Raw genomic sequence first — 11,238 nt, 5'->3', positions numbered from 1 at the left:
GAAACATTCGGGCCAAACCCACAGGTGCATCCCCTCCGTGTAGACCCGACGCGTTCGTTTCCCCCCTCCAGGTGCCGGCGGCGCCGCCGTCCGTTAGTGGGGACACGCCACGGAGATGTGTGCCGCCTCTTCGGACATGCCACAACACCACCCGCTTGTGGTAGGTCATCCCATAGAAACACTTGGGAGCAATGTCCCCTCCGTATAGACATGATGCGGCTGTTTCCACCCTCCAGGTGCCGACGGTGGCGCCGTTCGTGACGGGGGCACACCGCGGACGTGACGGGATCACACTCCGGAGACGGGTGCCGGACGTTTGCAACCGCCACAAAACTTCTGTCGGCATAGCTATTTTTTATTTTAATAAAATATAAGGACCTATACTCAAAAGAACATGACGGCGCATTATTAACGTGCTCGAAAAGAAATACATACTATATATATATATATATTCATAATCAATGATTTTTTTCCAAAACTACATATATATTCATATAATAATACATAAAAAAGCATACGCTACATTTCTATTAGTATAATAATACATAAAAAAGCATAAAATTAACTATGCCGACAACATTGCCATCGGCATAGAGATGGCAGGGTTTAGGCGGGCGGCGTGCCGCGGATCGCTGATGTGGCGGGTATGCCGACGGCCGCCGTCGGCATACGTGCTGGACGGTGCGCCGCGGATCAGTGACGTGGCATGCGGAGATATGCCGACGGCTGCTCGTCCCCTCCGTCGGCGTAGATTTGACGACGTTAGCCGCTAGTCACGGACGGGATCGCCGGGCCCACGGGTATGCCGAAGGCTATTTTATGCCGACGGCAGCTGTCGGCGTGTTCTCAGCTAGGCCGACGGCCATTTGGTGCCGACGGGTGCCATCGGCCTAGATCGGGGTAGCTCGACGGCCAGGATAGGCCAACGGCCAGGACGAGGCTGTCGCCATAGCTCAAAATAGGCCGACGGCGGCCGTCGGCATTGTTTTGGCCGTCGTGGTAGGACTCTTTTCCGGTAGTGCGGTGTTGCGGAGCGAGGCGGCGGCGAGCTCCAGGTTCCCGAGGTGGTCGGAGAAGATATGCGTGGACATGGACATGACGTAGTTGATCATGTACACCACCACCGCCGGCGCCGCCAGCCGCACAAGCAGCCGGAGCTCGACCGACCCCACCGCCCACGCGCGCTCCCCCAGCGGGGCCGACGTGTCCGTCAGGATGCTCTCCAGCCGGCTCGGGGCGTCCCCGTCGCCACCCATGCTGTGTAGCTACTAACTAGCTACCTTGGTAGCAGTACAAGAGTCAAGAGACGTCCTCTGTCGATTGGCTACTATAGCTAGCTAGCGCAGCGAGCGAGGAGCTCCTCCGGTCCTGTTGCTGCTGCTTGATGGCCTTCCGGGTCGTCGGCGATCCATACTTATAGAGAGTTTCATGCATAAAATATGGATTGCCCGCCCACGTGCTTTGGCGTGGGAGACTTGCGATTTGTTTTTGCTCCTTCAACGCGACAGCTACCGCGTCCGTTCGTAGCCGTAGGCTGCTCCACACGGCTTGGTCGGTACAGTGATAACTGTCCGCGTTCCTTCCCAGTCGTCCGCGTGCTGCACGCGCGCTGATAAGGCATGGCCTACGCGGGCATGGATCACCCACCCATGCCTCCGGCCAGGAGGGCACGGACCATTGAGGCGGTAGCTGCAGCTATTCAACCCCAAACACATGGTCCAAGCTATCATCATCCATGATGGCCCTGTCATCATCTCTTTCCTTGGCCTTTTCTCCTGGTTTGTTTACAGGACTAGATTTGTACAGACACGAGCACCAGGCGGTAGCTGCAGCTGTGCAACCCCAAACACATGGTCCAAGTTATCATCATCCACGATGGCCCGGCGTTGTCATCATCTCTTTCCTTGGCCTTTTCACCATCTTTGTTTACAGGACTAGATTTGCACAGACACGAGCACCAGATCTATTTCTTTTTCCTTCTCTCTCTCATGCATAAGTGTCGAGGGTCGAGCAGATGCACAGTTCATATGCAGCCTTATATGCAGCAGATGCAACTTGTTTAGTTGCTTGCATCGCATGAAGTGACACTTACGCCCTTGCTGTTTGGTTGTCAGTTTTGTGCTTAGCGTGTGAGCAGATGCAAACTTCAGCTATTTGGTTGCAAATAGCGTTTGTGTTTTGCTCACCTCATTCAAATGTGGTGGCCTTACCACCACATGATCAGCACAACAACAAGTACATATGAGATCAAACAAAGCAAACAACCAAATAAGATCAAACAAAGTAAGCAAAGAAATGACAGCAAACTACTTAGATTAACAGCAGGTTCATCCTCCTTCCCTGCTCCATGCCAGGGTGCTGCTCCTGGCCAAAATATTAACAAGTTCCCAGCACAAGTACCATAAGTCTAGCCACACACCATAAAAGTTCAACACTAACACCGTAAAAGATAACTACATTGCATGCTCAATGTCACCAATGCAGTTGTGCCTGCTGCAACGAAACCTGCACATAACAGAGGAGTCATGGTTGTAGATTTGGACCTTGAGGCCAAGTCCTGAAATGCACACAACGACGAGGTCGCCGGGGACGATCCGGGTGGTGGCGGCAGAAGTAATTCCAGCCCCGGCCAAGCACCATGTGCCCCTCGAAGTTCTGGACCTGCACCCTGAACATGCACCGCTTGTTCGCCGACAGCCTGACCACACGCAGGAATCGCTTGATGACCAGCCAGGTGTTCATCACCTTCACGAACTTGCGAGGGACGATGAGCATGGCGAGGTCCTCTTTGTCCTTGATCTGCTGGTAGAAGCGCAGTGGCTCTCGGACCCCCTCCTCCTGCCCTACCTCGGAGATCATCCCCTTGAATGAGGCAGGCTCATGAAGGCGATCCTGCCAGGCAGGTTCACCGTCCCGAGCCACCTGTTCATGGGGATGAAATCCTTGGCACCATCAGCTCCGACCACCACCTGAGCTCCTCCACCCGCCACATCCCAGTCACTCTTCAATATATTGTCAGGTAAGATGACAAGTATTAGTGCACAAACTCTTTGCAAAATGCCACCGATCAGCTGCACTAGCACTACAGCAAATGGAACTGATCAGAGACATTTTCCCAAGAGCAAATGCCACTGATTAGTGCACAAACTCTTTGCCAAATGCCACTTATCAATGTCACTTGCTCTTGGGTAAATACCACTGATCAGTGCCACTGATCAGGGTACTCGCCCAACAGCAAGTGCCACTGATCAGTGGTAGTTGCTCATGAGCAAATGCCACTGATCAGTGGCATCTGGTTTTCTGCAACTGCCACTCATCAGTGCATTATCCTGAGCATGGAAACATCTAAAAAGAGCAACAACAAGTGCCACTCATCAATAGCACCCATGTGCACCCATGCACATTTGGCAGCATCCTAAAATGGTCCTACTACATGCACGTATAACAATCTAGAGCATGTAACACAAACCCTAGCTTCAACATGTATAATAATCTAGAGCATGCAACATGAATAGCAACATGAACAGGATCCTAGCTTGAACATGAATATGCCATTTGCATGAACACAGATCCTAGCAAGACCCTACCATGAACACAGATCCTAGCAAAGCACACTAGCGTTGGGGATTCTAGCATGAACACAGCTCCTAGCATGAACACAATTCCTAGGAAAGCACTAGCAGAATAACATTATCATAGGACACGCACTGTAGCACACCAGAATAGATCGGTCGGATTGGATTCGATTGTGATCGCATCCAATCGGATCTACTCGAACCCACTAACTACTAGACCATGCCTAAGAAATAAACCCCTAATCTACATCTACGAGCAAGCATTGGGGGGTTTGACTCGCCGGAGCTTGCACAGTCGCAGCGAACCGAGGCCGGGGTGAAAAGCTTGGCGGGAAGGAGAGAGGTGGCGGAGCAGAGTAGGAGCCGGCCCTAGCGATGCATCGGCCCCGTGCTTATGCCCACGCCGGAGGTCGAGGAGGACGATGCACTGACGGGAAAAAACCCTTGGACAGGGGTCAAGAAAACCCACTGCCTAATGGGGTCCCAAGAAGCGGCGGCTTCGTGGACAGAGCCGATGCCGAGCCTAGGAGCACAAGGTCCGGAATCGGCGGCGGAGCAGGAAGGACAGGCACCGCATTGGCCGGCCCTCGTGGTGGCCGGCAGCATATGGGGGACAGCGCTCGCAGCACCGACGCCAGGTCCCTGCCTGAGTTCTAGAGCCCGACCAGCCAGTGCTCCTGGATGTTGGCGATGCGCTGGTCGAGGGGGGGGGGTCAGAGAATGGCGTAGCGGTGGGCGAGGCGGGGCCATCGGAGGAGAGGAGAGGGAGATGCGGTGAGGTAGAGAGGCAGCAGGGGGAACAATGCGAGCTGGGCGGTGACAGGAGAGTGGGAGGGGGGAGTTATGAGCCGTCCCGTCTGACGATGCCATAGACCTAGGGTAGGGTCATAGACCTTACCTATACACCCTTCCCAAGGTCACTACGCTAGAAGCAAAGAAATTCAAAGCACAACAAGAAGTATAACTGAAACCGTTAAGTGCAATCCACTCGACTAGTCACCTTACTCGGATACCCCCAATTTCATTTAACCTGGATGAAGTCATTCGACCATACAGGGAACCACTCAGAGTACAGAAGACCTAGAGTCACTCAGGATGGCAACGGTAAAGCGTTCACTCCGTAGTCTTAAAGATCATTGATGACACTTTATAGCTGGCGTTACTAGTAACACCCTATCTTAATGTACATTGAACCCCTGTAATGGAGGACGGCTGGGGTCCTGGCACACTCTATATAAGCCACCCCCCTCTTCTGGGACAATGGTTCACACCCCTTGTAACACACACCTATATTCCAGTCAACCGCCTTAGGGCACCGAGACGTAAGGTTTTAACCTCCTCCGAGAGGGGCCTGAACTCGTAAACAACCTCGCCGTAGCTAGGCCTCGCCTTGTCATACATAGCCCCTATTCCTACTGTCAGACTTAGTTCCAGGACAGTTGGTGCCCACCCTGGGGCAAATCGTCTTAGCAACTTTCGGCGAGGTTGCATTTTCTCTGATCTTCATCAACATTGTTTCTAGCGGCGGTTTGGTCATGGACCACGAGTTCTGACTCAGTGGGCTCACTTTCATTGACGATGACTTCGCCTGGCTCTAGGAAGCCCCTCTCGATGTCTAGTCTCTCCCGATCCACGGATCATCGCACTTCCATGCGAGTGCCTGCGGCGTCCTCTTACGACAGCCGTCGACTCCGTATCACGTCGCCTACTCACTCGCTGGAAGCCTCCGCAAGTGATCTGGTCGGTCGCTACTCCAGCGGTGGGTGAAGCATGTGGCGGCTCGCCAGACAGCCACCCTCTAAGTCACGGCAATCGAGCCCGATGAATTTCACTGTGGTCCAGTCGACCTGTCGACTGGTTCTGCATGTACGTTTTCCGAGAGCGGGAGTTGTGACCCCGCGGCGGAAGTTCTTGTGGTCGACTGCCATCGCAGCCCACCTATGTTTTGCCGTATCTGTGGCAACGGTGGTGGCGATGGCCCGTCATTCGGCCACGAGGAGTACGAGCCCCAACCTCTCAACTCTCAGGAGAGGGAAGAGCTGCAATGTGGAGGCCCTCCAGACCCCCATCATAGGGAAACTGCCAAGGCTCGGGCCTTGGGGGCTGTGCGCCTGGCCACATTGGCTGAGCGCACTCATTTGGAGAATCTCCAACATTCTCTCAACGAACATGCCCGTCGACTAATCCCCGAATCCAGTCGACATCCACAACAATTGTTTCCGCCTGAACCTTAGGTATTCCGCACACCGATCCAGAATCTTGCAGCTGCTACGCGTATAGCAGAGTCTATTCAGCCGTCCCGTTCATAGGATGGAAGGGGCTTCTAACAGATCAGAATGCTGCTCCGAGCAATAGAAGAGCTGAACTTCGCCGTTTCTCAGTCGCGGAACAGAATCCATAGTAGGTCAGTAAGAGCAGATACGGTTCAGTCGGCACACAGTCCTGGGTCGCCTTTGCAGCGTGAAGATCGTGATCACCGTCGAGATCGGCACCTGGGAAGAGCTCATGGAAAATTTGATTGGGAGTACGCCCGTGACAACCACCGTTGAGTGCCTTCGCCCCTTTCGAGGGACGGGTCGTACGCGCCCCGATGGTATGACGGCAGGCGCCTGTATGGTAATGACCGCAGAGTTCCAGTCGACCCAAGAGAGCCTGGGTTCAGCGCAAGGTCAGTCCTTGTCAAAGGTCTGGTCGACTGGAATAGAGCATACAGAGAGGGGTTGCATAGAGACTGGCCCGGTGGAAGCAGGTTCCATGTTTCCGACCCGAGTGTTTCGAAAGAGCCATCCGAGCCACTAAGATCCCTCACAACTTCAGATTGGTGACTGGCGTCAGTAAGTTCACAGGAGAGTCAAAGCATGACACTTGGTTGGAAGACTACCGACTGGCTGTGCATATTGGTCGCGGCAGTGATGAGGTGGCCATGAAGCACCTCCCTTTGATGCTCGAAGGTTCCGCCTGGGCTTAGCTTAATCATTTGTTGCCTGGAAGCATTTTCAGGGATGAGTTGGCCTGAGTGTTTACCAAAACGTTCAAGGAAACCTGCAAGAGACCTGTTGGTTTGTCAGAATTGCAGCATTGCGTGCAGAAACAGAATGAGACCTTGAGAGATTATATCCAAAGATGGATCACTCTTCACCACACGGTGGAGAACATATCGGATCATCAAGCAGTTTGTGCCTTTAAAGAAGGCGTTCGCTACAGAGCGCTCAATCTGAAGTTTGGTCGGACCGGAGACATGTCTCTGGCTCGGATGATCGAGATTGCCACCAAGTACGCTAACGGTGAAGAACATGACCGACTCCGGAGCGGCAAGACCAGACCAGTCGCCCAAGACACCAGAGGAGGAAACTCCGGTCGGAAGCAGAAGCGAAAGGCTGAAGTTGCGGGCCCTGCCAAAGCAGCAGTTCTGAACCAAGGAAAGTTCAGAGGGAAGCCCAAGGGGCCTTGGACCCCTAAAAAAGTGAAAGATCAAGCAGGAAATGATGTACTTGATTTGTCGTGCCATATACACACCAAAAAGGATGAAGAGGGGAATCTGATTCTCCCCAAGCATACCACTCGACAGTGTTAACTCCTGATTCAGAGCTTCCGAGAAAACCAACCCAGTGAAAAGGATAAAGAGCATGATAAGAAGGAAGACAAAGAGGATGATGGTGGTTACCCCAATGTTAATGCCTCCTTGGTGATTTTTGCTGACCTTGGGAGAAAAAGTCGACTGAAAGTTATTAACAGAGAGGTGAACATGGTTGCTCCGACAACGCCAAGACATTTGAAGTGGTTAAAAACCCCTATTACATTCGACCAGTCCGACCACCCGCCACACGTCGCTACCCCTGGGCGGCCAGCGTTGGTGGTCGACCCAGTCGTTGGGGGCACCCGACTGACCAAGGTTTTGATGGATGGTGGCAGTGTACTGAATATATTGTACATTGAGGCCCTCCGGGGGATGGGAATTCTGATGTCCAAACTCAGTGAGAGCAACATGAGATTCCACGGTATCATCCCAGGAAAGAAAGCCGATTCACTCGATCACATCACTCTTGATGTAGTTTTCGGTGATTCCCGGAATTACCGCAAGGAAAAGTTGACGTTTGAGGTAGTGGATTTTGACAGTGCCTATCATGCCATTCTAGGCAGACCTGCTTATGCTAGTTTCATGGCTCGACCGTGTTATGTGTACCTCAAGTTGAAGATGCTTGGCCCCAAACACGTGATCACGGTCACTGGAAACCGACAGAGAGCAGAGGATTGTCTCCAGAACGGATTGAAGATCACCGATGAGTAGATGGTAGGAGTGGATTTTCAAGAATCCCAAAAGACGGCAGATCCGAGTGATTTGTTGCGTGCCAAGAGGCCTGCCTCGGAATCCGCATTCCACTCGGCCGCCGAGACATATCACATTCACCCGACCGACCCGAATGCTGCTCCGACCCATATCTCAACAACACTTGACAGCAAATAGGAAGAAGCGCTCATCCAGTTCTTCCGTGAGAACTGGGACATCTTTGCATGGAGGCCATCTGATGATCCACAAGTATGGGGATCTATCATAGTCCTTTCGGTAAGTAAGAGTGTCGAACCCAACAAGGAGTAGAAGGAAATGACAAGCGGTTTTTAGTAAGGTATTCTCTGCAAGCATTGAAATTATCGGTAACAGATAATTTTGTGATAGGGTAATTTGTAACGGGTAACAAGCAATAAAAGTAAATAAGGTGCAGCAAGGTGGCCCAATTCTTATTGTAGCAAAGGAAAAGCCTAGACAAACTCTTATATAAAGGAAAGCGCTCCCGAGGACACATGGGAATTATCGTCAAGCTAGTTTTCATCATGCTCATATGATTCGCGTTCGTTACTTTGATAATTTGATATGTGGGTGGACCGGTGCTTGGGCACTGCCCTTCCTTGGAAAAGCATCCCACTTATGATTAACACCTCTCGCAAGCATCTGCAACTACGAAAGAAGAATTAAGGTAAACCTAACCATAGCATGAAACATATGGATCCAAATCAGCCCCTTATGAAGCAACGCATAAACTAGGGTTTAAACTTCTGTCACTCTAGCAACCCATCATCTACTTATTAATTTCCAATGCCCTCCTCTAGGACCAAACAATGGTGAAGTGTCATGTAGTCGACGTTCACATAACACCAATAGAGGAGAGACAACATACATCTCATCAAAATATCGAACGAATACCAAATTCACATGACTACTTATAGCAAGACTTCTCCCATGTCCTCAGGAACAAACGTAACTACTCACAAATCATATTCATGTTCATAATCAGAGGGGTATTAATATGCATTAAGGATCTAAACATATAATCTTCCACCGAATAAACCAACTAGCATAACTACAAGGAGTAAACAACACTACAAGCAACCCACATGTACCAATCTAAGGTTTTGAGACAAAGATCGGATACAAGAGATGAACTAGGGTTTGAGAGGAGATGGTGCAGGTGAAGAGGTTGATGGAGATTGACCCCCTCCCGATGAGGGGATTGATGGTGATGATGATGGTGACGATTTCCCCCTCCCAGAGGGATGTTTCCCCGGTAGAACAGCTCCTCCGGAGCCCTAGATTGGTTCCGCCAAGGTTCCGCCTCGAGATGGCGGCTTTTCGTCTCGAAAGCTTCCTTCTGATTTTTTCCAGGGCGAAAGACTTCATATAGCAAAAGATGGGCACCAGAGGCCTGCCAGGGGCCCCACGAGACATGGGGGCGCGTCCAGGTGGGTAGGGCGTGCATCCACCCTCGTGACCAGGGTGTGGGCCCCTTCTGGTTGATTTTTATTAATTCCAAAATGTGCCTCCGTGAAGTTTCAGGACTTTTGGAGTTGTGCATAATAGGTCTCTAATATTTGCTCCTTTTCCAGCACAGAATTCTGGTTGCCGGCATTCACCCTCTTCATGCAAACTTGTAAAATAAGAGAGAAAAGGCATAATTATTGTGACATAATGTGTAATTACAGCCCATAATGCAATAAATATCAATATCAAAGCATGGTGCAAAATGGACGTATCACCATCTGACATGCCAGGTGTACCCAGGGGACTGGCTGACCACCATTTGCGAGTCGACTCGAAGGCAAAACATGTTAAAAAGCATCTTCGTCGGTCCGCCACGGAGAAGAGAAAGGCAATTGGCGAGGAGGTGGCTTGGCTCCTGGCTGCCGAGTTCATCCGCGAGATATACCACTCCGAGTGGCTCGCTAATGTCGTTATGGTCCCCAAGAAAGACAAATCACTTCGAATGTGTATTGATTTCAAGCACATCAATCGGGCCTTCCCGAAGGATCATTTTACTCTGCCCTGCATCAACCAGACCATCAACTCAACTGCGGGATGTGAGCGATTGTACTTTTTGGACGCTTATTCCGGGTACCATCAGATCCGACTGTATGGACCCGATGAGATTAAGACAGCTTTCATCACCCCGTTCGGGTGTTTTTGCTATGTTACTATGCCCTTTGGCCTCAAGAATGCTGGTGCCACATTCATGTGCATGATTCAGAAGTGCCTGCTCACTCAAATCAGTTGGAATGTGGAAGCATACATGGATGACATAGTGGTTAAGTCACGCAAAGGTTCCGACCTGCTGACTGACCTCGCTGAAACCTTTGCCAACTTAAGAACATATGATATCAAGCTCAACGCATCAAAGTGCAGATTCGTAGTTCCAGGCGGAAAGTTACTCGGTTTTCTCATTTCCGAATGGGGGATCGACGCAAATCCAGAAAAGATTGACACAATCCTCCGAATGAAGCGCTTTGTGCGTCTGCACGATGTTCAGAAGCTTACTTGTTGTTCGGCTGCAATGAGTCGATTCATCTCACGCCTCGGTGAAAAGGCACTGCCTCTTTACCGACTGATGAAGAAGTCTGACAAGTTTGAGTGGAATGACGAAGCTGAAGCAGCGTTTGAAGACCTCAAAGCCCTGCTTTCCACCCAGCCGGTGCTTGTTGCTCCAGTAAGCAAGGAGCCTTTACTGCTTTACATCGCAGGCACTGGACAGGTTGTCAGCACAGTGCTCACGGTCGAGCGGGAAGAAGAAGGCAAAGCCTTTAAAGTTCATCGCCCTATGTATTACATTTACATTTCAGAAGTCTTGACCCCGTCCAAGCAGAGATATCCTCATTATCACAAGCTTGTTTATGGGATTTACCTGACAACGAAGAAAGTTGCACATTACTTCTCAGACCACTCGGTTTCAGTCGTCAGCGACGCCCCATTGTCAGAAACTCTGAATAACAGAGATGCAACTGGTCGAGTGGCAAAATGGGCGATTGAACTCCTTCCTTTAGATATCATGTTTGAGGCAAAGAAAGCCATAAAGTCCCAAGAAATAGCAGATTTCCTCGTAGAGTGGATTGAACAGCAGCACCCGACCCAGATTCAGTCGGAGCATTGGATTATGTTCTTTGATGGGTCCAAGATGTTGAATGGCTCTGGTGCAGGGGTGGTTTTGGTGTTCCCAAGAGGAGACAAGCTCAGTTATGTCCTCCAGATTCACTTTGATTCTTCAAACAATGAAGCTAAGTATGAGGCATTATTGTATGGGTTGCGTATGGCCATTTCACTTGGCGTCCGGCGCTTGATGGTCTACAACGACTCAGACTTAGTGGTTAGTCATGTAATGAAGGAATGGGACGTCAGGAA

General features: G+C 50.8%; 1 protein-coding gene across 1 annotated transcript; it reads right to left on the bottom strand.

Annotated features, from left to right (window-relative positions):
• Positions 1-414: 414 nt before the first annotated feature.
• LOC123066795 (protein DETOXIFICATION 40-like) lies at positions 415-1,389 on the bottom strand. The gene has a single exon (XM_044489806.1). The coding sequence runs from the start codon at positions 1,254-1,256 to the stop codon at positions 954-956; it is 303 nt and encodes a 100-aa protein (XP_044345741.1). The 5' UTR covers positions 1,257-1,389; the 3' UTR covers positions 415-953.
• Between the last annotated feature and the right edge of the window lie 9,849 nt (positions 1,390-11,238).

This window comes from Triticum aestivum, chromosome 3B (assembly GCF_018294505.1).
Source record: "Triticum aestivum cultivar Chinese Spring chromosome 3B, IWGSC CS RefSeq v2.1, whole genome shotgun sequence".
NCBI lineage: Eukaryota > Viridiplantae > Streptophyta > Magnoliopsida > Poales > Poaceae > Triticum > Triticum aestivum.
Note: the sequence above shows the minus strand (reverse complement) of the source record. Positions and strands in the feature narration are given on the sequence as shown.

Bases quoted from the DNA above. Each gene is read 5' to 3' on its own strand.
- LOC123066795 (XM_044489806.1), bottom strand. From the start codon at position 1,256: ATGGGTGGCGACGGGGACGCCCCGAGCCGGCTGGAGAGCATCCTGACG.